The 27,456-nt window shown below is 44.3% G+C and overlaps 2 protein-coding genes and 1 long non-coding RNA gene across 5 annotated transcripts in view; 1 reads left to right on the top strand and 2 right to left on the bottom strand.

Annotated features, from left to right (window-relative positions):
• Nucleotides 1–4,861, top strand: part of EIF4ENIF1 (eukaryotic translation initiation factor 4E nuclear import factor 1) — a 35,174-nt gene extending 30,313 nt beyond the window's left edge. For all 3 annotated transcript variants that reach the window (XM_084649594.1, XM_084649595.1, XM_084649593.1), the window contains 4 exons: nucleotides 307–439; nucleotides 2,556–2,897; nucleotides 3,188–3,352; nucleotides 4,077–4,861. In XM_084649594.1, the coding sequence (XP_084505720.1) occupies nucleotides 307–439; nucleotides 2,556–2,897; nucleotides 3,188–3,352; nucleotides 4,077–4,318 (882 nt within the window). In that variant the 3' untranslated portion in view covers nucleotides 4,319–4,861. The remainder of the gene's footprint in view (nucleotides 1–306; nucleotides 440–2,555; nucleotides 2,898–3,187; nucleotides 3,353–4,076) is intronic.
• A 3,605-nt stretch (nucleotides 4,862–8,466) lies between these two features.
• Nucleotides 8,467–15,922, bottom strand: DRG1 (developmentally regulated GTP binding protein 1). The gene is made up of 9 exons (XM_084648739.1): nucleotides 15,766–15,922; nucleotides 15,289–15,412; nucleotides 14,315–14,490; nucleotides 13,140–13,209; nucleotides 11,791–11,960; nucleotides 11,205–11,335; nucleotides 10,813–10,980; nucleotides 10,281–10,403; nucleotides 8,467–8,852 (listed from the first exon to the last, which is right to left on the bottom strand). The coding sequence occupies exons 1-9, from the start codon at nucleotides 15,805–15,807 to the stop codon at nucleotides 8,753–8,755; spliced, it is 1,104 nt and encodes a 367-aa protein (XP_084504865.1). The 5' UTR covers nucleotides 15,808–15,922; the 3' UTR covers nucleotides 8,467–8,752.
• A 1,106-nt stretch (nucleotides 15,923–17,028) lies between these two features.
• On the bottom strand, nucleotides 17,029–26,388 carry LOC311531734. The gene is made up of 3 exons (XR_014714270.1): nucleotides 26,172–26,388; nucleotides 23,885–23,986; nucleotides 17,029–17,704 (listed from the first exon to the last, which is right to left on the bottom strand). It is a non-coding gene; the product is annotated as an uncharacterized lncRNA (long non-coding RNA).
• Nucleotides 26,389–27,456: the final 1,068 nt, after the last annotated feature.

The raw sequence follows: 27,456 nt of genomic DNA, 5'->3' as shown, positions 1-27,456 counted from the left end.
GCTCAACTGCTGGCAATTGGGTGGCTGCAGCACAGGGAACTTACGGGAGCTGATAAGGGGGCTGCCAGTCTACCCTGGTTCCAAGCCCCCACCAGCTTGCTCCAACAGGCTGCTCTTCCTGCAAGCAGTGGACAAAGCTGCCAAATGACATAAGGGAGCATTGCGCAACTTTAAATGAGCATGTTCCTTAACTGATCAGCAACAAAACAACGTTAACTGGGATGACTTTGAGTGAGAAGTTACTGTACCTTATACTAACTGTTCTGGGTATCATTTGCTCACTGTCAGTTACTCTTTTTTTCACAGCTTTCTCCTTCCTTCACGCCTACCTCAGTGATTCGTAAGATGTATGAAAGCAAAGAAAAAAATAAGGAGGAGACAGTTTCTGGGAAAATAAAAGCCAGTGATAGTAAAGATGAAGGTCAAAGGACACACGAAGGTACTATAATGGCTTTGTTCTTGAAGGCAGATTCACAATTCACAACTTTTTTGATTCTAGCCTTGTGTATTCCTGCTCCTTAAATTAAAGTCTGGTCTCTAAAGTAGTGTTAAGACATTCCCAACCGCCAGGACAGTGTTTATGAAGATGTACTTCAAACTTCCTGTACCTCTTACTAGGAACCTAACTGACCTCTCCCTGAGCAAAATCCACCACTGTGGGCTTTGATAAACTCACTTTTCCTGAAGGTCAGGTCCTCTTGGATACAGTTGCACAGTGGTGTCTAAAAGGATGACCTGAAAAATCGAAATGCTGATGATGGCTTAGACTTGCAAACAGGGTTTTTTGGCTTCTAACCTATTAGAAAAGGGTAGGTTGGTAGGAATTGTGTATTTTCCCATGTTAGACACTTCCATCCTTTTCTTATTTGAGAAGAGTTCTTGGGGATCAGGTGCAATCTAGAACTCTTGAGACTGCCCTTAAATGACTTGCTCTGCCAGCTGAGACTTTATTCAGCAGATACTTGTCACCTTGCTTAAAGGATGTCCCAAGCAGAAGTTAAGAAGAAATGCTCAAAATAGTAACTGGTTGACCCAATAAAAATAGTATGGTAGAAGGGTAAACTGGAACTGAGAGAAATTTATATTGTGAAGATTCTGCAACTGCTTCTGACCAGTCACAAACGAAATAATGGCCCTTTTCTCTACTCCCTTTGACAGTCATTTCAGCTGACTAAATATAGCCTGGTAAAAGATTTCTAACTCCCACAGTGATCCAGAAGCAGTTTTGTTTTGTTTTTGATACCTCAGCTGCACCTTGTAGGATTTTTGTTTTGTAGAACCAGCTTCAAATGCAATGGAAGATTGTGGGGATGAAAGTGGTTATAATGGCATCAAGAGCCAGACAAGATTTCTTTAAGATGAATACCTGGGTAAAACATCTACCCCTCTCACATTGCATTTTAGAATTTAATGTGGCTAGATGTAAATAGCCTTACAGCACCTCTTATTCAGATGTTTCTGCCTCACATGGTTAGATTTCATCCACTGATTAACTTTGTAACTTGACAACAAAATTGAGCTGGGGTTTGGAGTAATTGTTAAGTCAGTAACCTTAAAAATGGCATGAGTATACACTGATGGAGGACTGGGCTTAGAGGTTGCTGCAATGGAGGAGCCTCTGGAGGAGAGGAGAGACCTCTTAAGATCTGAAAAGCTGCAGCTTCGTTCTCTTCACCTTCACTAAACGTTAGTGGACATGGCATCCTCAGTTGACTCTGCCCTTGGTTACCAGGATATTTCCTCCTGTGTAACTACTTCTATTCCTCAACACGCTTGTTGATCCTTCTTCATTTCTACTTCCTAGCAGTTAAATTTTTATGGATGTTGGCTTACTAGATGAGAAGCTTGTTTTGCCTGTAAATTTTTCATCTTTGGGAAAACTGATAATCCTGTGCATTCTTTTCCCCCCTCTAACTCTAGAAATATTCTGTGTGGTTGTGGGTGCCTCAGTCTCCAAGGGGCTAAGGACTGAGTGCTAAAAGTAAGGACTGCCTCCAATTTGCATGTGATTAATTCCAGTAGTTGAGACTGGATGTGTCTCCCCAAGAATACAAACTTACTGGCAAAACAATTATCACTTAATCAAACTTAGTTGTATTTCTAAATTATAACCTGTCCAACTGGATTCCAGGCATGCTCCTCTATCAGTAAAGACTGCATCCAATCCTGGAGCTACAAGGGCATTGTTGGTAGGCTCATGTAGCTAATCTGAAGAACCTAGGTTTGAAGGACATCACTGTACTGAGCTAGGTTTTCAGACCTAGCTTGTCAGTGTTTCAGTGTGAATTTAATAAAGCTGAGACACTAACAGTGGATTTTTTAACTCAAATACTGACTTCTCATTGCTTCCTCAACTTTCCTTTGACTTCTGAAGGAATCCAGGACAGAGGAGGCAAGTGGTAGGAAGACACCTGACTAAATTCAGACTCTTGTATATCTTCCAGACTTGAAATTGATAGTCTAGCAAATACCATACCTAGCTTTAAGACATTTCTGCCTTTTGTACATTGCACAACTAGAAATCAGATTTAAGTCCTATTTTAATTTGACTACAGATAACTTACTATCAGCTAGCTTGGTGGAGAATGCAGATCAAGATCCTTCACCTGCTATAGGTACCAAACTAGCTGCATTGCAACGCTCTGCATGTTCTACACCGCTTTCTCAGCCAAACCGTTGCACCAAAGAACAAGACTACAGGCCTAAATCAACTGGCAGAAAGACTCCTACAACAGCCTCCCCTGTACCAGGGTCTCCCTTCCTTCGTCCTGTTCACCAGGTACCCCTTGTTCCCCATGTACCAATTGTACGACCTACTCATCAACTGCATCCAGGATTGGTCCAGAGGATGCTGGCACAGGGGATGCATCCACAACATCTTCCTCTGCTGCAAGCAGGTAATCCTTTTACTTGTACCACTTAACTGCAAGGGTGAAACTTCAAAATAAACTTGTTCTTAGCCTCAAAGAAGCACAGACACCCTTACATAATGCAAGACTAAGACATGTGGTGATTGCTACAAATAGGCTATTTTCCCTATACAACAAACACCTTTCATAAGGCTGACAGTACTCTCTCAAACCAATTACTAAACAAGTGTTCCTTGTAAATAAAGCTCCTTGTTTTATATTTCTGACATTTTAATAAAGCAAAGTAATGAGCTTCTCCAACCTTGTCTATTCAATAGGTATGATTCCTCCAGGGATGGACTTGTCTCACATACAGGGAATATCTACTCCCATCCTCGGCCAGCCTTTTTATCCATTACCAACAGCTGGCCATCACCTCTTAAACCCATGCTCTGGGACACCTCTGCAGCTGGCAATGATGCAACAGCAACTACAGCGATCAGGTAGGTTAAACAAGAGAATCAAAGATAATTATGGCCTTCTAGACCTGACTAGATCTGCACCCTAGGAACTCCTTTGTACTGTCCCATGTTCAATGAATGAACTTAGCTAACTGAAGGCACCTGGTATCTGTATGCTACAGTTAAAACTTTCAAAGTAGGAAACTGTCATCCACAAGAACTAGGCTTCAGGGGAGAATGTAAATTCCCTAGATAGCTTGGGAAGTCGGAACCTTCCTTTCCACTTAACTGTAGCATGATTACTCTCTCCCTGGATCATGGGGGTGACCTTTTTTTGGCCTTTCCTTCAGCTGCTGGAGTGGGTTTTTCACCTCCTAGTGCTTCTGCCATCTACTTGGCTGAGCAGCTGCCTCTCCTCTACCTTTTTCCCTTATTTGGGAGGCCTTGGATAACCCACAACTCTTATTACTCTAATCCTTTGAGATTGACACTCATGCTGATGGTCTTTCAGCTGAGATCTGGATGTGGTTTCCTCTAGTAGTAAATGTACTAATTTGAGTTGCTGCTGCTGCACAGTGGCATCAGTATGATCAACATGCAGTTATTAGGCTAGGGAAATACTGAACTCCATAGTAGTTCACATTTGCCCTGTCCAGTTTCCATATTAGCTGTTCATTCACAATTCCTCTTAGGAAAAAAGGGGTTTCCTGGCCTTAACTCTCTACTTTTTTCTCTCCCTCCTCCCCCCTTCTCCTACCTCTAATAGTTCTCCACTCTCCAGCTTCTGGAGCACAGGGATCTGCTGTTGGTGTGCAAACCACGCCTCAGAATGTGCCATCTCGGACTGGACTGCCTCATGTACACTCACAGCTTGACCATCACACCAGCCAGAGAAGTGGTTCTCCTATTGGCCTTGCAAAATGGTTTGGTTCAGATGTTTTGCAGCAGCCCCTCCCTTCCATGCCATCCAAAGTAATCAGTGTAGATGAACTGGAATATCGGCAGTGAGCAGTGACCTCTAGGAGGCTGGGTAGCTGTTTCTTTAGACTGGAAAAAGAGTCCTGATAGTATACATTGTGCTTCACCTGTTTGTTTTGGGGCTTTTATTTTTAGCACTCTGTGCAGAACTTCTTTTCAAGAGACTAAAGCACATGGCACCTGTCCTGGTCTCCATGTCTGGGTCAAGACTGAAGGATCCATTATGGCTTGAACCATGAAGCCTGAAGACATTTAGATGCAATACAAAGCCAGTTTAATCCTGGAAATGTCTATTTTTTGTTTTTGTAAAATATGTGAATGAAGTGCTGATAACCTCTGGTGTAGAGGGAGCAGCTAAGGGTTCCTCCTGCAGAAAATTAAATGTATAGACCCTTGTGTACAAACTTGTGTATAAACAATCTTTTGTATATATACCTAGGATAGCTTTTTTGAACCTATACAGCTGTACATAAGAGTAGCTGATAAGTTGAGCTTTAGTTGTGCCTATGGTTTGGATCGCTCCATTGTACATGTGGGACTTTTGTTTAAGATTAAAGTTGCAAATGCCAAGTGTGTGAGTGAACAAGATAAAGCTGATTTCTCTTCTTGCTGTTTCTCTCATGTCTCCCTCTCAGCACATTTCTCCTTGTCTTATGTAATGTGCAGATTCAGTGTAGCTGAAGTTGAAGTAAAAGCCCACAACTTGATCCTTGTACAACAAATGTCTGATTCCTTGTGGTTTTTCCATCAAAGGCAGGAATAGTTTCTTGAAACTGCTTCAAAGAGGAGACGTGGTGCAGTGAGCCAAAAGGGTCAGTCCTTTAGTCTGCAGCCCAAGACTTTGCACACTGCTCCATATTCAGTCAAGGTAAATGCATACTGTATTGGTTGTCATAGTGCTCACAGCAGGGTTGGCTCTGGTCCTCTTGTTAGCTGCACTATTGTTTTAATTTGGATCTTCCAAAGTTAAAGGTCAAAAAATTGAGCCTTTAACTTTCTTCAGCGTCTTAGAACCCTTAATCCTTTACATAACCATAGCTACAGTAACTTGTTCTATGCTAATCTCCAGCTCTATTTGTAGAGGGGAGTCCCAGCACCATGTCCCATCTAGCATGCATCCATTGATGCAGTTACTGTGAAATCTGGATGGTTTTTTCTTCTGCTTTGAGGGGTGAGGGTATTCTGAGCCTATTGTGTATATTTGTTTTTTAAAAATGGGTTTTTTAAAGCCTGTGCTTCATCAGGTAGTGTATGTACTCCCATCTTTCTACTGCATGATTCCTGCATTCACTTTCCCACTTGGAGTCTAGTACTATTGCCTTACCTGCTTATCAGACCTTTCACCTTTTTTTTTTAAAAGGTGAAAGCAAACTCTAAGTTCTCACCAAGATTTGCTCTTCTCTGAATGCAAAACCAGCAGCAGAAAATCACTTGACTATTCTATAAACTGCCAGCAAGCTGCAGGAGGTTTCAGATAAGTAGACTTTTGTGCAGAAAGAGCAGGTGGGCACCTTTAATGTGGAATCTATTGGGATCACAACTATTTCGTATAAAGTCTCACTGGTTATTACTCATACTCAACAAGGTCAATGATGTAAAACACAATCACCGCTCATCTTTGTAAAACTTTTCATAAATTTTTAACTTCCCAATAGCATTCTGTAAATAAAAGTCAATTCTACCAGCTTTCTGCCTCAACTGCTCTTAAACAGAACTGTCCCTTCAGATGACAGCTGCCCTTTTGCTGTGACTTGCTTCTTGCCATGTTATTCCATGGGTATTTTAAGCAAAAATACTCATTTTAAAAAATAACTCTGTAGATAATAGCTATAAACCAGAACCCTAACTTAAGATTTCCAAATGCAGTAACTAGTTCCTTTGTCATGTTTTTCTGACTGCCTTGTGGTTACACTGTAAATGTAAGTTCTGTGAAAATATCTTGTAACAAGATTATTCATTCTGGTCTGAATAATCCACTGGTTCAGGGACATATAAAAGTGGGCCTACTTCAAGCTATCACTAGCTTCAGGAAGTCAAGTGCCAAAGTTTTCCTTGGTCAACTAGCTCAAGCAAAAAACACACCTAGGTTGGTCTTTCCAGCTGCCAAGGCTGGGCTAGCAGATGCTTACTGCTAATATTTTTCCAAACCTCAACTGCTGCAAATTATCTATAGTATGAGAAAAGCTAGCTGGAGCTATTGGCTCTGGGGCAGGGGGCCCCTGGCAGTTGCCCTGATTGCTACTGCCTAATGCTAGCCCTGGCTCTTACATGCAGAAACAATTGTGGCACAGGTGGGGTGTGGAGTTTTTATAGCGCAGGGGTGGGGGCTCAAAGGAAGAGGCTGAGAACCCCTGCTATAGAACACAGAAGGCTACTGAATCCTGCAAAGCACCTTAATCTTTGACTTATAAATGGCTGAACTAGTGCTATAGTACAGGGTTGTTTCACCAGGCCACCTCTACTTTTTTGGGGGGAAGAGAAAAGGAGAGAACTTTAAAAAAAAAAAAAACTTCACTACTGTACTGTGCTGCAAGCCTTAGCCTAGTGATAAAATAAGGAAAGGACTGTAGATTGCCAAAATCCAAAGAACCAATTTCTTCACTTGCTGCAGGTCTTCAGTGGCACTTCAGCAGCAGGTCCTTCACTTGCTCTGAGTCTCTGGCAGCACTGAGGGCTGTACTGCTGAAGACCTGGCCAGACAGGACCATCCTGCAGGCTGGAGGTTTGCCTAAACCTTTAACAACCAGTTCTAAACCAACTTCAAAATTTAACTGGTTCATGCACTCCAGCTCATGACTGACTGTAGGTACTACAACTTTTTTCCAGAGCAGTACAGTAAATTCAAGTAAATACAGCTCATTTGTACAATATAAAAGCTATCACAAACTCCCTTTCTGTGCACTTTCAATGAGGCTTTAGTGTTGGGGCAGAGGGGGGTGGTCACTTACTGTAAACAACCTAAATTCAACAGTACACTTAACTGGAGCTAGAATGTTAAATAGTCTTGTACCTATGTAATGCAGCTCTAGACTGAATATGGAAGAGACTAGTAGTCTCATGAATTGCATATGGCATGCTACTAGTCCTTATCTCAGCCAGGAAGAGAAGCTACTGTAATATCCTTCCATGCTATAGGCCTTTATGCAGAGGGAACCTTGTATAATTCATTAGCAAATTACTAGTGAAAGAGGTTATCCCAAAAGACTTTCTAGCTGGCTGTTACTGAAGGGATTCTACTACCTTCACCACAAGCATTAGCTTACTTTTAGGTATAAAAGTAAGACAGGCTAAAGCTTCCACCAGCATTCATTATCTCTTGATTATCAAGCCAACATACAAGAGTTGAGAGATGTTAAATTTGTATCTCTTGGCTAGTTTTATAGCCAAGGAGCACTCACCACTGATTGTTCTTTAACCAGATTAAGTTTGTTTAGCATTAGGTAAATTCCAGCATGCTTTTGCTTCTAGAAAGGCAGCAGTAACAGGTACTGTAGACCACATGAATATTCTACTTCTACATTGCAAAAGTCAGAGTTATACTTCTGAGAAGGAAAAAACTCCTATGACCTTATTGCCTTAGAGGACAGACAGAAGTATTCCATAATCTAAAACTTTTTTTTACCCTAAACATTTAATCTTAATAGCAATTTGTAGATCTCCCTAGAGAAACTAGCAAGGCTTTACATCTTAAAAGGGAAATCAACTTTCAGAAGACTCTCCTGTAATATCAAGTAGCAGAACTTTGGAGAAACACTACAGGAATATCCCTACACCCTGTAATCCAAAATTATCCATTCAATGCTAAACAAAGGGCATCCTGTTACTACCCAAGCAGAACTTAAGTTACCACAAAAGAGCACCAAGAAAGGTAAATTCTTAAGTGGACAAAGTGAAATGTAGACCAATGGCCCTACCAAGCAGCATAATTAAATATTTAATGAGATGATGGTAACATCCCTCAGTCCTCTGTATCATTGAGCAACAGCCAAATATGAGGAATCAGCTGCAGAGCTGCAAGGCATAAACCCTTAAATATTTAAACAAACACCTTTTGTGAAGGCTGGTAGAACCAGGCCTTCCTATTCTGAAAGTAGGGTTCATATGAGTTCTGCATTGGTAAAGAACAATTAGTTTCACTCTTGTATAAATTCCCTTCTTCCTGACAAAAAGCATACAACTTTCAAAGCTCGCAAGGCTTTATTTTAATCCTTTTACCCTTGTGAAGCATGCAAGTACCCAACACATTAGTTTCACACCATGTCCCCAAAAGAAACTTCTCAGATCTTTATCAGGATTGTGACACTGCCTGACAGTAATCAAACATCCTTCTAGCCTTGGCAGTCTATCACTATAAAGGAAGCAACTGTCAACAATCTTCCCCCTCCACAGCACTCAAAGCTGAGCATAAGGGAAGAAAGTCACACTGACAAAGTCAGCCCCCATGGCAAGTTAGCAGGAACAATTTTATTTCTTCACAATCTGAATGACATCCTCATCCTCAAGTGTGTGATCTTTGCCAACTTTCTGCGGATTGTGTTTAACAGACGAACCCCAGACCAGTGCACTGAAGGGAAGAGAGAAAAAAAAAATTAACTTACAAGGCATGGCAGTGCCACATAAACACCCTGCTTACTGTGACAGGCAGGTGCTATTCTGTATATACAGAAGGTAGCTTTCTAAAAAGATATCATTTGAGCAGGTACTCGTATATGGGCAAAAGGTCTTTGTCTCAACTCCACCTGAAGAGTAGAAGCAGCCACAGATATTATTAAGCAAACAAAACAAAACAGTCCCTTGTACAGATAGGTAAAGTACCTATCATGCTGTGGATTAGTTATTTTCAGGCTTTTAAACATATATAATCCCAGGAGAGCATTTTGCAAGTAAGCCAGAGACAGAATAGCACAGAAACATTAAATCTAACCATAGAATCATAGTGTTAGAAGCAGTGTTCCCTCTAATTTTTCCCACACGTGCAGAATGAATTATGTGCACCAATATGGAGGTGATGTGTGACATCACCTTCATATTGGTGCACCTAAAATTCATGTGGTGGGGATGGGGTCAAAGGAGTTTGGGGGTGTACTCAGGACTGGGGCAGGAGGATTGGGGTGGGGGGGGGAGGTGAGAACTCCAGCTGGGGGTGAAGGAGAGTGCTCCAGGAGTACAGCAGGGGGAAGAGAGAACTCTGCCCAGCAGCACCTTGGCTGTGGAGGAGAGGCACCTCTCCCTGCCACAGCAGCTCCAGAGTTGGGGCTGCAGGATAGGCATCTCCCTGCCATCCACAGCAGGTCCAGGCCGGGCTGGTGCCCCAGCTGGTCCAGGGCTGAGCTGGGGCTGGGGAAGGGTCACCCCCATAGGCATCAACTCTGTGGGTGCTTCAGGGCTGGAGCACCCCCAGAAAAAAAAAAGTTAGCAGGTGCTGCTCAGCAGCAGCACCCACTGGCAGCCAAGCTCCTTCCGTCCTGTCCCCACTGATCAACTCCTCCCCCTCCCTCCCACCCACCATGAACAGCTGTTTTGTGGCATGTTGGGAGAGGGGGGGAAGAGGGGAGTGCAACAATGGGGCATGTTTGGGAGAGGAAGCAGGGAAGATGCAGGGCGGGGCCTGGAGTGGAGAGGGGGGAAAAAAAAAAATCAAGCACCCCCCAACTAGAGGGGAAGTTGGCGCCTATGGGCACCCCTCCCCTGGCAGGTTCCCTGAGCACCTGCATGGCACTGAACAGGCTGCTGCACAGCTTACAGGGAACTTCGGTTAGAAGTGACCACAAGGGTCATGTAGTCTAACCACTGCCAACAGTAACGGAAGACAAATAGAATTCTATTCCAGTCAGGCTAGAAAGTCAAGTCCTGCAGTTTCCTCAAGTTATAAATATACTGGGGGGAAATAAGTAAAAAAAACTTGGCCCAGTATATACCATTGGAAAGACAATGCGGGGGGGGTTACTGCATTTCTGGCATATGGTAACAGTCTTTTGCAGACAGTACTTACTACTTAAATTCTTTAATAAGATTTTTGTGAATCTTCATACAAAAATCCTCCACTGTGGTTCTGGAGTCAGGAAGCACCACAGGAGAAGTGTAGTCTGGTAACTGTCCTTTAGGTTTGGTGTAGCTGCAATACAGAGTGACCAATCAGCCAATAACAAGCACTACCTCCCTTCCCCCCACTCCCCATCTTCCTTTTAACACAGCAGGGTCTTGTTTCCACACCACCCTAAATCACATCTTGAACAATTATTCTTGAGACTGTAGTGGGAGTCCTGATTTTTTGTAAGTTATCCTTTCACAGCATCTCTTTCATCCTCCTACTAGGAAGTAAGGCAACACAGATCCCAAAGCCGAGGAAACAGCTCTTGTCTGTTATCCCTATTGTACAGCAGACAAACTGCATGGCTTCTGATTTACTTATCAAATAAAACAGATTTTTGATGACAACGTTCTGTACCTGCTTGCAAGAAGCCATTATATCTAGAATGGATGAATGAGGACTCCCAGCTAATCCAGCAGCCATGAGAACTCACATTCGCACCAGCCTCAGGTAGTCCCAAATTCTCTCCAACAGATCATCAAAATTCCAGCGGTGGTGAGCAGAGATTGGTACACAATGTGGCACTTTGTAAATGATATCCAGTTCTTCAATGGATATCTGGTCAATTTTATTCAGCACATAAATACATGGGATATAAACTCTGCAAAGAGAAGGAAACAGTGGTATGAGGATGTCAGCAACACCCAAAATTACTTCCTTCTACTCTCATAAGAAAAACCATCTGAGAGTGGGTATGAAACAAGGACTAGTGAAACTGCAATCAATATCTTGGCTTGTATTGGAAATAGACTTTGTAGAATAGCTTTTTTGTAATTTAAATGTAGGCATGCTACCCAGCAGGATTTCCATGCCCTGACACAGTACCTGTTTCCTTCAACAACGTCGATTAAGTCATCAGCAGTGGCATCGCTGCGCAGTGTGACATCAGCATTATGAATTTTATACTCTGCTAAGATGCTCTTCACTGTTTCAGCATCTAGCTCGCTCTGAGGGCACTGTAACAGACACAAGTTAGACAGGGAATGGAGGAGTTTACATTCCGTCAGCTATTACAATTACTGATGCCAACACCTAGCACAAAGTGCCTACTAACCAGAAATTATTAATATATTGCACATCACTGGAGCGGATGCTTTTGGCATAGATGGGTTCTGGCCATTGGAGAGGAACCTCAATTCACAGTAGAATCTTATTGATCCCACTTGTCCCACTAATGGCTGTAGTAAGATGTTTTCAGAAGCAGCACTTCCATTCACTTAGTTACAACAAGTACTGCCTCCAAAAAGGTCATTGCTGCAAGAACAGGCACCCGAGATGCAGAAGAAAGACCCTTTCCTAATCACAGAACCAGTACCTCCAGATTCTCCATTCATGGCAAAAGCATCTTCCTAGAATCAAGCAGCTTTCTGAATCCCTCATCGTAACAGCCTGTTGCAATTTCCATACTTACAGTAGCTGTGAGGTTGATGCCACCTTTATCTTTCTTCTTATAACCAATGTTGGGGGGCTTGCTGTTCAGCCGTATTCCAAAGCCCTCCAGTTCATTCTCAATTATCTTTTTGTGTCCCAGTGGTTTCAGTACATCCAGAACAATCAGAATTAGGTTACAGGTTCGAGCAACTGAGGATCAGAAAATAAAGTTCCTCAAAAGGGTAAATAAACACACCCTTTCAAATACCAGTAGAACAAACAAACAAACAAAAATCCATCAAAGTTGGTGACAAGATGAGATACCATCAGTGGGCTGAACCCTACCTAGGTTGGTAGCAACTACAATTTAGTTACCCTCTGAACTTTGTTCAGAGGTCTACAAGAGCTGAATTTCTAGTCTCAGTCTATTTTCTGGTGTTTACGTCACATAAAAATGGCAATCTTATAGTTCAGAGATTTTAAGGTCAAAAGGGACCATTAAATCATCTAGTCTGAACTTAAACCTACCTAGTTAATACCCTGGATAGCACACTGAAAGGCCAATGATTGAATGGCCCTGGAGAATTAATTATCTTTTTACCTCTAGAAGTAATAATTGAAGTCAGCTGGGGAAGCAATGTGGGGAACACTTACTCCCACTATCCGAGCTGTACTTCCAGTTTAACAGAGAACTTCAATCTTCAGTGCCATTACACTGGCACGTTGGGTGAGCAATAAGTTATTTCATGGCTGAATTTAAGACGAGGCATGATGAAGTTAGTGAAACCCATGAGAACCAATAAGGAATAAGTCATGTCACATTTTTAAAGCATCACTATATTTTCTGGCCTATAATCTATTTGGTTTTCCGTTACCAGTCTTTTAAGTGTTGGTCAAATAATGTCACCTAATGCAGATGTTTGATTCTTTACGTCAGAGTCTAAGTGGCTGAAATAACCCTGATGTCTATGTTTTGATACCACAACAATAGGCATAGGAAACAAGTGAGAGAGAGAGAAATTAAAAACAGCCTTGTTTAATGTGAAATTGTGTTGGACTCTGAAGCATTAGTGCACTTCAGGGCAGAAGCCATGATGACACAAAACATCTCAGCACTAGGAAAAGCCCAACCTTCAGGCAATCTAGCCATGCAAGTGGAAAATAGCTACGCCTCCACTGACTACAAATTAAATAACTCATTTCATCATAAAAAGAAACCAATGCTTCCACAGCATTAGAAATACTGACAGCACATATCAGGAGTTCCAGGGCTCAGAAAGCCATCTCAGACCCATACAACAATCACTCTGAAACCTGGCCTTTCCACCAGCATGAAAGATAATGGATAAATTGGCGACTGACTGCTTCCTCCAGCCCTGCAATACTCACCTGCAATGACCTGCCGGCCTCTTCCTTTCCCATCTTTAGCTCCCTCAATAATTCCTGGGAGATCAAGAAGCTGTGTGTTTAGAAGAGAGGAAGGAAATCCATTATGTACAGAATGCCTCTCTTCCCACAAAGGAAGAAGACCTCATCCCATTTCTAATATTAACTGAATCTATTGGCAATCTGAGTAAACAATAATAGACAATTATTTCCCCTTTGAATACTACACATAGCTTTCATAGATTCCAAGGCCAAAAGGAACTATTGAGATCACCTAGTCTGACCTCCTGTGTAACATAGGCCCCATAATAATCCCTAGAGCATAGTTTTTAGAAAAAACATCCAGTCTTGATTTAAAAATTGTCAGTGATGGAGAATCCACCACAATCCTTGGTAAACTGTTCCAATAGTTAATTACTTTCACTGTTAAAAATTTACACCTTATTTCCAGTCTGAATTTGTCTAGCTTCAACTTCCAGCCACTGGATCATGTTATGTCTTTCTCTGATAGAATGAAGTGCCCATTATCAAAAATCTGTTCCCCAAGTAGATACTCGGGCATGGTAATCAAGTCACCCCTTAACCTTCTCTTTGCTAAACTAAATAGATTGACCTCCTTATGTCTATCACTACGTGGAATGTTTTTTAATCCTTTATTCATTCTTGTAGCTCTTCTCTGAACTCTCTACAATTTATCAACATCTTTGCTGAATTGTGGACACCAGAAATGGATGCAATATTGCAGCAGCAGTCACACCAGTGCCAAACACAGAAGTAAAAGAACCTCTATACGCCTACTTGAGATTTCCCATTTGTCCATCCAAGGATCACATTAGCCCTTTGGGCCACAGCATCACACTGGGAGCTCATATTCAGCTGATTATCCACCACAACACCCCAAACTTTAATTCCCTTTCTGTACTAGTGGAAGGAAACATGGTGATTTGTGTTATATGAAATGAGGAAGAACTCCCCTGCTGTAGGACTTTCCCACTGAAGCACAGTGAGAAGTACTGACAACTGCTTAAAGTTAAAACTCAAAAAAAGGTTTTTAGACGTGTCTTCTCAAAACATTCCCATATACTACTTTACCTCTAACTTATTAACATCAGACTAGATAGTTCAGCTACAGCCAGAGCCAAGCTATACACCCCTCCTTGTGAGCAAAATGTTCTCACCTGTATCTTTGCTCCTTTGTATCTAATGACTCCAGGCACAGTAGTTAGTGTGGTGAACTCATATGCTGCCACTTCAGAATACACACCAGCAAGGTTACTCAGCAGAGTAGATTTCCCCACTGAGGGGAAACCCACAAACCCAATTCGAGCATCACCAGTCTTTGCAACATCAAAACCTACAACATAATAAAAAAAATTAACAAGAAAATTCAAAGGTCCTCTGATGTTGGAGAGGAGGCCCATTAGTATGACGTATACTTTCCAAGGGAAGGAAATGTAGTCCATGTAGCTTTACTATGGAGGCACAGTCTACCTACTCCTCTCAGAATTGATACTCCATATTCACCGATGTACTTAACATGGACTACACTTTCACATTTAAAAATGAGGGCTACTGCAAGGTGCTCCATTAATTGCCAATCTCAGGTCTCTGCTAATGCAGCCCTTTCACTACATCCTCAATAAATCTACATACCAAATACCTAGAGATTAAAGCAATTTCTGTCTGAGGCTCTGTATCTAACAAAGAAAAAAAACCTCACTTGGTTCCTCGCTGTAGCTGCCACCACTATTCTGAGACTATCGGGGACACGCTTTGCAGCAGTGCCACAGTCCAATTTTACAAAAAGGAGGACTTGGGGCACCTTAGAGACTAACCAATTTATCTGAGCATGAGCTTTCGTGAGCTACAGCTCACTGCATCGGATTCAGTCTCTAAGGTGCCACAAGTCCTCCTTTTCTTTTTGCGAATACAGACTAACAAGTCCAATTTTAGTAGCTCGCTGGAGCGGATCCAGTGAGTCTGTCCACCAGCACCGCGGAGCGCCCTGCCAGCGGCCGTGTGGACAAACCCTAGGAGCAAGTTAGGGCACCCAAAAGTCAACAGACGCCCCTTTGGTTCAGCTACCGCCACACACTGCCCCCGGAAACGGGAAGTGACGCCTCTGGAGCGGCGCCCCCGAGGGGCGACCCACCTTCTCCGGGGCCGCCGCCGCCGCCTCCTTTCGGAGTGATGAGCTCCCGCCGCAACTTGGCCAGGCGAGCCTTCAGCAGCCCCAAGTGGTGAGCCGTTGCCTTGTTCTTCTGCGTCCGGGCCATCTGCGGAAAGTCACAGCGCGACGCTACTGACCCACCGGGCAGGCAGCCGGCGGGAGGCCAGGGCCCGGCACTTTCTGCCCGCGGAGCCCCCCGCACCCTCCAGCCGCCCGAGTAGGCCGGAGAACCCAGGAGCCCTGATCCCCCATCAGCAGCCTGCGGGGCCGTCACCCCGGCGCGGAGCCTGGCCTCCCGCAGGGAGCACCACGGCCTCCCGGGGCCGGGAGGGGGCAGCAGCCGGGCGCAGCGCCCGGCACCGGGAGACCCGCAGCTGGCCTAGCCAGCCGCCTCCGGCCGCTCCCCGGGGAGCCGGCAGATCGGCCCTCCCCCTCAGCGGGTGGGGGGAGGGGAGGTACCTCAGCCTCTATCTCCGCGATCTTGGCCAATGTCCCGCTCATGTTGGCGACGATCCCCGCCCGCTCGGCGACCAGCCACCCCGGCCCCGCTCCTCAGCCCCAGCACTGCGCAGGCGCACAGCTTCGCGGGAGCCTGGCAGCACTCGCGAGATCCCACCGAGTTCCCACAGCAGGCCAAAGGAGCCGGCCACCGCCGGAACATAGCCCCGCCCACTTACGAGCCAAAGCCACGCCCAAAATCCTACCCACGCTCCGGCAGATAACTCCGCCTCTCCCCAAAGCCACCGCCCCCAGAGGAGAGCCCCGCCCGCACACGAAACTGCGCCCTAGCCCCTCCCTCTCATAAAACCGCCTCTCCAAGCCGAGGAGGACGAGCCTCAAAGTCACAGAGCTAGTGGGTCTGCGGGCTGAGCGCCATAGCGCCCCCTAGGCGTCAGCACCGCCCTCTGCGCCGCGCAGCCTCCCTAGGCCTCACCTAAGCCTCAAGGCGTGGGACGTGGGTAGCTGGCACGCTGCGCTGTCTGCAGTGTGGTTAGAGTGGGCCACCCTAGAGATGCCCTGGCACAACACTGGAGGGAAGCTGTCCCCCCGCCTGCTCCTATCCTTCGCTCAGTCTCCAACCTCCTACTAGGTGCCTTTGCTTGGCAACCTGCACGGGGAGGGGGGAATGGAAACACGCCAGTCAAAGAGCAGCTCTAGTTGCTTCAGAGACATTAAGAGAAAATAAAATATCTTCCAGGGTTTCCTCTTTCCTACCAACTAGGCATGGCTGGAGAGAGGCTGGGGAATCATGATTGCCCACTGCAAGGCAGCGGATGCGCTGCAGAGATTGAACCAGGGATTTCCCAGTGTAACTAAAAGCATAGGCCACTACAGCTTGAGCTAAAACTCTAGTTGAGGAGAATGTAACAACTCATGTCCTCTGCAGATTACAGGCCCAGTGGGTTACACAACCTTCAATCAGTAGTCAGGTGCCAGAAAATTATGAGTCTGTGGGAAAACATACTCCTATTTCTATTATGGCTGTTGTTTGTATTACCATAGCACCTAGGGACCCCACTCTTAGTTCTTCCTCCAGCTGCAATTCCAAGGCAATAAAACTATGACAATTTGTATGAGGAAGATTTCAAGGTTGGATGAGAGAGTTTTTAAATGTCTCACTGAAGCACACAGCAAAATCTTTCTTCATAAAAAGATAACGGTTTTAAAACTATAAAAGGAAGACATCTCCCTCCATATGAGTGACATGGTGTATCTGTAAATCTTATCAGTAAACAAAAAGGTGGACTGTGATGAGCAGTGCAGGCTCTCTGGGCCCTTAAAATAGGCCTTCTTGGCTGCATAACCCTCCCCAGTTTCCCAAATAAATCAAAGCAAATGTTGCATGGAGAAAGGGAGCTTGGACCCTGAGGAATCCCCTTCAGAGCTCAAGGTAAGAGGGCAGGGCAGCTGTAGCTAATATGTATATAAAACAGATCAGGTTGGGTAAATAGTGGCTTCTTGGTCCTATTGGGATCCAGGAAGTGCTAAAGTGATCCTGCTAAACGACCTCTCCCTAGCCTAAGGGGAGGATCCACAGGACCTGGAAGCCAAATGATTCTGGAGGACAACTAATAAAGGAAAAGTTACTATCCCTTAAAGGGGAAGCTCTTTACTATAGATACTTGTTTGGTTTATTGTGTATTGAAAATTTAGTTTCTTAAGCAGTCCAAGGAACTGAGGGCTTTACAAAGAGCGGTTACACTAGCTCTTAAAATAAATTTAAAGTACTACCTAAAAGTGGATTCCCACCCACCTCTTACCTAATAAGTATGTTCTGTGGCTCTTGTGGAGAGGCCTGTGGGTCTCTGATATACCACAAGGACTTAGTGCTGCACAAAAACACAGTCCAAACCTTTGGGTGTCTCCCCACAGCTCTGATCACATGATACTTCCTGTCCTGTTTAAAAAAAAAAGTCAATAACCATCCTGAAAACATGATTACTGAGACTAACATAACAACCAGCCCTCAGGACCAAATAATTCCTAGTTCTATTACTGGTGTAAAACATACATGTGTAGGTGCTTGTCCAGTTGGTTCTAAACTTAAGGGCACATATTGTATCTGGCTAAAAACTCACCCCTTTGTAGGTTTTGGTTTAATTAACAAAGATACTAACAATAGCTCTGTTTAAGCTTGTTCCTTAGGCTTAGTTGCTCCTAGGGTTCCTACCTCAAAACTGCTTAGCCTAGACCCTCAGAAAGTAACTCATCTCTCTTATGTCCAGGGGAAATAAGGAGCTACCTGCCTCTGAGCTGGAGGAACCCTCCTAAGCCTTTCCCAATAGGATCAACATCTCCAACAGTAACAGAGCATGGTGTTTCAGGCAAGCACCACCAGCCTGCAACATAACCTTTTACAGTGCAACAAGGCTTATTCAAAGCAGACTAATAATGGGTTACACACGGAGTAATATTTTTTCTCTTTAGTGTGATGCCGGCCTACCAGGAAATATATTTGAATAGTTAAATCCAAAGAAGATATTGGAAGACTGACATGAAAATGGACAGGTGTAAGAATGGCAGTTGGGACATCTCGGAAAGTGACTGTTTAAGAAGTAAATAGTTGGGGATTGGGTAGTTGGGAATGGACATATGGAGGCACAGTTGGTATTAGGCCCTTCAGCGCATTGGCTAGAACTGGCGAACTGGAACAGAGCAGTCAAAAATTCAGAGGATACTACTAGAGCACAGAGACAACATAAGGGGGCCCTTGAAAAGGTGAGAGACTGGGAACAGGCAGGGTGGAATGTTAACAGAAAGCTAGATATCGTGTCAGGAGCACAATGTTAGGGACGTGAGGAAAGAAAAAGGGAAGAAGAAACCAATAGAACCTGGGAGAAAATTAGGAGAGAAAGGGTCAGAAAGACACTGAAAAATCCACCCGAAAGTCTGACTGAGCCCCATATTATCTCCCTGCACTGAGGGGCCATTGTTTTTTAATAGAAAAACAAAACTTTTAGCTGAGAAAGTTCTGTTCCCTAAGGCAGTTAGTTCTGATGAATGTAAATGGATTCAGGGTGATATCCCCACTACAGAGGTAATTATGTAACACGATCAACCTCTCAACTCGCCCAGTGCCTAAACATGGGACACAATTAGGGATGAAGACCCAAAATGGGAGACAAAAAATAAACAAAAAGAAAAGGAGTACTTGTGGCACCTTAGAGACTAACCAATTTATTTGAGCATGAGCTTTCGTGAGCTCAAATAAATTGGTTAGTCTCTAAGGTGCCACAAGTACTCCTTTTCTTTTTGCGAATACAGACTAACACGGCTGTTACTCTGAAAAAAATAAACAAGTATCTTTAAGAGTAGTAGAAATTGGATAGTGTAAATAAATTGGTCACAGGATATGAGAGAGACAAGATGAGGGATAACTTTTACTGGACCAGCTTCAGTTGGTGTAAGGGAAAGCTTTCGAGCTCCACCAAGTTCTTCTTCAGATATAGAGAAGGTAATCAGAGGTCAAAACTAAATACAAGGTGGGACAGATTGAACCTCTTATGCTTAACAATGTCTCTTCCACACACAGAAGTTGGTCCAATAAAAGATATTACCTCACCCACCTTGTCTCTCTCATTGTGTAAAATCTCAACTTCTCTAATCAAACTTTATCAATAATATAAGATAATGAAAGCAAGGTATCACAAGATGGTGTAGGTGGGGAGCAAATTTGTATCTGAAATAACAGATGCTCCTCTGTCAAACAGTTGAGAGGTATTACACGGTGTGGTTTCAGTCATGACTGCTAGAATAAGGAACTGCAAGGCATAAAACCACATATTCAGGTACACAACCACAGCCCATTAGGGTCATGAAAGATTAAGGGGGTGTTGTGGAAAAAAAATCAGAGTGGAAGTTAGATGATCTATTTTCTATTCTCAGCTCTACCATTCACTCACTCTACCATTAACACTCTGTGTGATTTTTGGTCAAGTCACTTCCCCTATCTGTGCCTCAGTTTCACTTGCTGTACAACAAAGATAATGCTTACTTGCCCTGCAGCAGTATTGAGCTTAATTCATTAATGCCTGTATGGCACTTTAGATCCTCAGATGTAAGATATTCAGATACCACAGCAATGAGTAGGATAACACCGATAGGTGATATGTATTATATGCACACAAGTTTTACCAAATCTCTGATTATAAACAATCTTATTCTTAATGGGCCAGAGCCCAAGGTCCTTACGCAGGTAAAACTTTTACAGAAGCCAATTGACATTTTTGAGTAAATTAAGTAAGGATCTTAGGATTTTGGGTAACTGATGTAAAATGCAATGATGATTGTATGATTATAAAATTAATAATCCTGTAAATGTCTGTAGTCTCTGCCTTATTTATAGTCATATGTAAAACTTATTTTTAAAGGAGCATTTTGTGTTAACTAATTTCTTCAGTTATATGACTGTTTTCTATAACTGCAAAGGCAAACCCTTAATGAAAAAGTAGTTTATTCACAATGCTGAAAAATATTCCCTTTAACACAAGGACCACTCTGGAAGCTCACAATGGAGTGTTACAGGGTTCTGTAGTGAACCGAACCATTTAGGTAAGTCTTGAGGCACAAGGCCAAAAGTTGTCTGCCTGCTCAGCCCCATAAGAAATGAATGTGTGCCACTGTAGTTACACACTCTGTCATGTCTCTTATTGAGTTTAATCTTTCATGCCAATTACACTCCGTTAATTATTGATACATTTTCCTACTCAGAAGAGCAGATAATCTTCATGTCTTGACTAGTTAATCTGTAAATGTCAGACATTAAGCACTGTTGCCTACTTAAATTACTATCTAACACATTTTATGAAATGGAGAAGATCTATCTAGAGGTAGCTTGGCTGCCCAGGGATGCCCAATTCTTGGTGTGTTCAGCAGTTAGACACTGGATTAGGAGTCAGAACACCTAGATTACATTCTAGGGTGACCAGGTGTCCGGTTTTTGACTGAAACACCCAGTCGAAAAGGGATGCCAGTGACTCCAGACAGCACCACTGACCAGGCTGTTGACTGTCCAGTTGGTGGCACCGTGCAACGGAGCTGGCAGGCTCTCTGATAGCCTCCACACCGTGCAGCTCCCAGGAAGCAGCCAGCATGTCCCCTCTCTGGATCCTACACATAGGGGCAGCCAGTGGGCTCCACATGCTGCCCCCACCCCAAGCGCCTCCCTCACAGCTCCTATTGGCCGGGAACTGCAGCCAATGGGAGCTCCTGGGGCAGTGCCTGTAGATGGGGCAGCATGCAGACCCGCCTGGCTGCACAGGAACTGGAGTGGCGACATGCCGCTGCTTCCGGGAGCTGCTTGAGGTAAATGCCACCCAGAGCTTGCACCCCTGCCCCCCTCCTGGGCCCCCACCCCAACTCTGATCCCCCTCCTGTCCTCTGAACCCCTCAGCTCCAGCCCTGCCCCAGAATCTGCACTCCGCAGCCAGAGCCCTCACACATCCCCTGCATCCCAACCTCTCATCCCTAACCCAGAGCCCCCACTTGCCCTCCAAACCCCTCGATCCAAGCCTGGAGCATCCTCCTGCACCCCAAACCCCTCATCCCCAGCCCCACCCTAGAGCCTGCACCCGCAGCCAGAGCCTTCACTCCCTCAGCATGCCCCAACTCCTCGCCCCAGCCCTGATCCCCCTCCTGCCCTCTGAACCCCTCAGTCCCAGCCCAGAGCACCCTTCTACACCCCAAACCCCTCATCTCCAGCCCCACCCCAGTCTACACCCCCAGCCAGAGCCCTCACACATCCCTGTGCCCCAAGCCCCAGCCCAGAGCCTCCTCCTGCACTCTGAACCCCTCATCCCCACCCCAGATCCCACTCCTGCACCCCAAATCCCTCATCCCCAGCCCCACATCAGAGCTCATACCCCCAGCTGGAGCCCTCACCCTCCAACCCCCTGCCCCAGCCCGGAGCCAGCTCCCGCACCCTGAACCTAGGGTGATCAGATGTCCTGATTTTATAGGGACAGTCCCGATATTCAGGGCTCTTTCTTATATAGGCATCTATTATCCCCCACCCCCGTCTCAATTTTTCACCCTTGCTATCTGGTCACCCTACCTGAACCCCTCATTTCTGGCCCCACCCCAGAACCTGCACACCCAGCCAGAGCCCGTACCTCAACCCCCTGCCTCTTCCCAGAGCCCCCTCCCATGCTCCGAATCCCTTGGCTCTACCTGCCAGCCCGGAGCCCCTTCCTGCACCCCAAACCCCCAGCCAGAGCCCTCACCCCCTCTCGCATCCCAACCCACTGCCTCAGCCTGGAGCCCCCTCCCACACTCTGAACTCCTCATTTCTGAATGAGGGTGGGGAGAGTGAGCAATGGGGTGCAGGGGGATGGAGTGAGCAGGGGCAAGGCCTCGGGAGGAGGGGCGGGGCAGGGCAAGTAGAAAGTTGGCAATCCTATTATATTCCCATCTCTGCTACAGGATTCCTGTTTTTAAATCTGGTCACTCTGGGACTAAATGAAGAGATCAGATTTAAAAACTGGTTCCTTCCACTCAGGTAACTGAAAATAGAGCCTTTCCACTCTAGACTGTTTGGAAGCACAGAAAGGAGGGATAAAGTGAGGAAAGAAGGGAGGACGGAACACCGGGAGAAAGAGAATGTTTGTATCTAAGATGGCCACTCATGGTCATGTCAGATCAGATTTTGGGGCATTTGAAAGTAAAAAGGTTTTGCAATCAATGCTCTAGTGCAGCAGTTCTCAAACTTTAGGACTCCGGGGAGGGGGTGTGGGCTCTGGGAGAGAGTTTGGGTTCAGGATGGGGTGTGAGGTATGGGCTCTGGGAGGCAGTTTGGGTGCAGCAGTGCATGCGGGCTCTGAGCTGGGAGTTTGGGTGCAGGAGGGGGTGCAGGCTCTGGGAGGGAGTTTGGGTGTGGAAGGGGGCTCAGGGCTCGGGCAGGGGGGTGAGGTGCAGGAGGGAGTTTGGGTGCGAGAGGGAGTGGGGTGCGGGCTCTGGGCTGGGAGTTTGGGTGCGGGAGGGGGCTCAGGGCTGGGGCAGAGGGGTGGAGTGTGGGAGGGAGTTTGGATGCGGGCTCTGAGCTGGGCACGGGGTTGGGGAGCGGGAGGTGGTGAGGGGTGCAGCGCTTGCTTCGGACAGCTCCCAAAAGTGATTAGCACATCCCTCTGGCAGTGGCTCTTAGGCAGGGGGCCAAGGGGTCTCTGCACGCTGCCCCTGCCTGCAGGCACCACGGCCAATGGGAGTTGCAGAGTCAGCACTCAGGCTGGGGACAGCGTGCGGAGACCCCCCCCTGCTCCCCTCAGCCCTATGCTGAGACATGCTGGGCGCTTCCAGGAGCGGCGCGGAACCAGGTTCCCTATTCCACCCTCTCCCTCCCAGCACCTCCTTCACGCTGGAATGTTCCCCAGTGTGAAGGAGGCACTGGGAGAGAGGGGAAGGAGTTGATCAGTGGTGCCCGTGGACCCCCTGGAGTACCCTTGGGGACCCCAGTTTGAGAAACACTGCTATAAGAAATTTCTATAAGCACCAACATGACTATACATCACTAAAATACATGTCCCAGCAATCTACCTGTCACACATTCACATTAATTTCTGGATACAAAATAAGTAAAATTAAGATTGACAATAAGACACCCACCATTAAGAATACAGGACTTTGAATCCAGGAAAACAAAGTTCTAAGAATATTAATACATTCAAATACCCTCTTTTCAACAAAAGTATTAAGTTTTTCAAACTTCTTTAAGAAAGACCTAATCAGACACTTATTCCTTCCCTTTACCTTAGGAAGCATAATAGGACTGATAAAATTAATGTTTTCCATTCTTATTTTTATTCCATATAGTCCAAATTCTCTGGAATCCAGAAAATGTAGAACCAATTTATCTGTATTACAGTAGCATCTAGAGATTCAACCAAGAAGCAGGGAAGGAAGGAACCAAATTCCAGAGAAGTGTATAGAGTTTAATAAGGAGACTAAAATCAGCCAGCTAAGAAACATGTGCAGTGAAAGCAAGGGCAGGGGATAAATGGAAGATATGGAAAAGAGCAAAAGTAGACAAGCAATTAACATTTTTCAAAAGAACTTTTACCACATTAAAGACAACTAAAATACCTACATATACTCCCAGTTACTTTTCAAGAATAAGGGTCATACTGGGTCAGACCAAAGGTCCATCTAGTCCGGTATCTCATCTTCGGACAGTGGGCAATGCCAGGTGCTTTAGAGGGAATGAACAGAACAGGTAATCCATGTAAACAATTGCTAAAGTTGTCACAGAAATGTTATGACCTCTTGAATGGGAAGAACTGTTCACATGCTTGTGAATAAGAGGGCTGGTATACCACCAACCACCATCAGTATTAAGATGCAATCCACAATACCACAGAACTTGAGAACCCTTGCTCTTTGGATCAGCATTCCCATGGGATGCCTCCCTGTCAAAAAATAATGAACTCACAGTAACCTATAAAACTAGGCTGTTAGGGGCCAAGGATTCTCTTAGTTCTCTTTGTGCAGTTCCTAGCACAGTGGGGTCCTGGTGCCACGGTAATACAAATAAAGTGACAATCAGCCTAATAAGTAGGGCCCTACCAAATTCACGGGCCATTTTGGTCAATTTCATGGTCATAGGATTTAAAAAATCATAAATGTAATGATTTCACCTCTTTAAATCTGAAATTTCACAGTGTTGTAATTGTAGGGGTCCTGACCCAAAAAGGAGCTGTGCAAGGGACACAAAATTATTGTGGGGGGGGGGGGTTGCGGTACTGCTACCCTTACTTCTGCACTGTTGCTGGTGGCTGCGCAGTCTTCGGAGCTGGGCAGCTGGAGAGCGGCGGCTGCTGGCTGTGAGCACAGTTCGGAAGGCAGAGCCACTGCAAGCAGCAGCGCAGAAGTAAGGATGGCCTGGTATTGCCAAACTTACTTCTGTGCCGTTGCTGGTGGGGTGCTGCCTTCAGAGCTGGGCATCCTGCCAACCGCTACTGCTCTCCAGCCGCCCAGCTCTGAAGGAAGCACAGAAGTAAGTGTGGCAATACCATGACCCCCCTAAAATAACCTTGTGACCCCCCTGCATCTCCCTTTTGGGTCAGGACCCCCAATTTGAGAAACACTGGTCTCCCCCGTGAAATCTGTATAGTAGAGGGTAAAAGCACACAAAAGACCAGATTTCATGGGGGAAGATCATTTTTCACAGTCGGTGACATGTTTTTCATGGCCATGAATTTGGTAGGGCCCTACTAATAAGTAATGAATGCTGAATTCATTGCCCATTAGAACAGTGGTATTTGACAGGAGTTAAATTCACTGAAAACTCAGGAAAGATATAATGAGTTACTAAAAGTGAAAATATGTCACCATATAGTAAACTAAATACTTACTATATAGTTCAGTGAAACAGAATTAAAAAGTAAACAAGTCACATGACTACTCATTATTATAAATTACTCAATTGTCTGTTAGGGATTACTCCACTAACATGTTGTAATCCATGTGGAACAATGTCCAACTAACTAACTTAAAGGTTATCATAACTGAATCAACCTCACAAGGTGCAGAGCATTCTCAAAAGCCATGAAAGTTGAGGATGCACAACTCTTTGAGAGGATTAAGCCCTTCGTCACCCAGCAGGACCCAATTCTACCCGCCTTATTTACATTAGTGGGTCCCATTGATTTTAATGGGTACACCTGTGTGAGTAAAGTGACCAGGAATTGGGCCACTGGGAAATGTGCTAAGACTATATTTATTATTAAAAAGCTAATAAAACTCCTGTGTGCTACAATTCAAATAGAAGATATAGCGCTTGATTGGGGACTGGGCACTTAAAGAGAAAAAATCCACAAAAAAAGATGTGGGGACAACATAGGAGCAGGAAGAGAGCAACAGAGAAAAGCTGGATAAAGTGGATGAGAAGAATTTTTTCTGCTGACAAAAAGATATTGAACAAAAAATAAATAACATAATCAAGAAAGAGAGATTTAGGGAGAACATGACAGAGAAAGGTTTCAGAGTAGCAGCCGTGTTAGTCTGTATTCGCAAAAAGAAAAGGAGTACTTGTGGCACCTTAGAGACTAACCAATTTATTTGAGCATAAGCTTTTGTGAGCTATAGCTCACTTCATCGGATGAGCTGTAGCTCATGAAAGCTTATGCTCAAATAAATTGTTTAGTCTCTAAGGTGCCACAAATACTCCTTTTCTTTTAAATGGACTGAGAGATCAACCTGGAAAAGCAAGTGAACTCCCTGCACTGAAGGTGGGTGCTTTAAATATAAAATACCCTTTAAATATAAAACTAGTTATTTGTACTCCAATTAGTACATTATCACCAAACCAGTAATTTGCTGGTTCTGATGAAGGTAATCAAGTTAAAGGATGATAATACTTCAAATAAGGTACTTACACGATGTGGTGTGGGGAGGTAGATTGCAGCCACCAGTTCAAGAATAAAGGACTCAGTCTTCCAAGTCTCAGGCCAATAATGCACAACTTGTCTTAAATATAAATTTTAAGAAATGGAGTTAAATTCTATCAAACATGCCTTATTCAACAGCTAATTTGCTACAATCTAATAGTACATATTGCATCTTAAATGAGGTAGCCTGAAATATATTTAACCTTCCAATGTTGATACAATAAATCTGTCATGGCCAGACACTGTAGTCTCGTATGAACTCTTATAAATATTAAAAATACATAGAAAGCAATGTAAATGGGTCAAGTATCTATTCTACTGTGAGTGGTGAATCCTTTTAATTAAAAGCATATTTATCTAATAAATAAGTGCAAAGCTCACAAAAACAAGTAATGTATGGAGCATTTGTTAACTGATTTAAGTATTAATCATCTATTGATAGCAATATTCTTTTTCTCTCCCCCCACCACCCTCTGAATCTTCAGTCTTTGGGTTTATTCTGGTTTAAACAGCAAGAAAGCAGCTTTGTGGATGATATGCCTTTAATAAAGGGAATAAAATATTGGATTCAGAAAGCTCCAAGACAGTTGGGAAATGACAGTTGATCAGATGGAGGATTGGGTGGGGGGACTATAAGGTAGGGAGGGGAGGGTTGATGGCTTGTGATTGTATATGTTTATGTTTGGGACAGAACAAGCTTGGGATAAAGTTAACTTGAGTAGCAATTAAGTGATCAAGTTAAATAGAGATAGAACATGTATGTATTTTAAATCTATATTAGCATTAAGAATAAACTGCTTTACATTTTACATGAGGGTATTTATGAGTGGTGCTTTAACAGCTGGAGAGACCATAAATATATGAAGGCCAAGGTATTAAGAGTGATAGGGTGAAAATAAAATAGATTAGATCTCAGCCTTAACAGTGCAAGAGTAACCTCTGTCATGTAAAAGAGGTGAAGATACCAGTTAAATTTCTGTGCTGCTCTTGGGATTGCAGAAGGCTGCAGGTGATGATCTTTAACAGGCAAGATACATTAATTAGAATATGAGTATGAAGAATGCTAATCCAGTGCACTATTTAATGGAAAGAATGACTGGCTTCACTTTCCACAAATAACAACACTTTGGAGTTGAATATTTAACTTTCCGAACAAATAACAGGAAGCATGTTTTGGGTGATGCCCCTTTGCCGGAAGAGATGGAATGTTGGAACTAGAAGGTTCCATGGGAGTTGGAGAAAGGTCTTCTGAAGAAAGTGGAGTGTCAGCAGC

This window comes from Lepidochelys olivacea (assembly GCF_965140295.1).
Source record: "Lepidochelys olivacea isolate rLepOli2 genome assembly, chromosome: 15".
NCBI classification, from domain to species: Eukaryota; Metazoa; Chordata; order Testudines; family Cheloniidae; genus Lepidochelys; species Lepidochelys olivacea.
This window is presented reverse-complemented; position numbering and strand designations above follow the sequence as displayed.

Coding starts and splice junctions, on each gene's coding strand:
- DRG1 (XM_084648739.1), bottom strand. CDS start 15,807: ATGAGCGGGACATTGGCCAAGATCGCGGAGATAGAGGCTGAG. Junction 14,491..15,288: donor CGGCGGCGGCCCCGGAGAAG/GTGGGTCGCCCC, acceptor ATTATGTTGTAG/GTTTTGATGTTGCAAAGACT. Junction 11,336..11,790: donor GCATCAACCTCACAGCTACT/GTAAGTATGGAA, acceptor TGTCTGTTACAG/TGCCCTCAGAGCGAGCTAGA.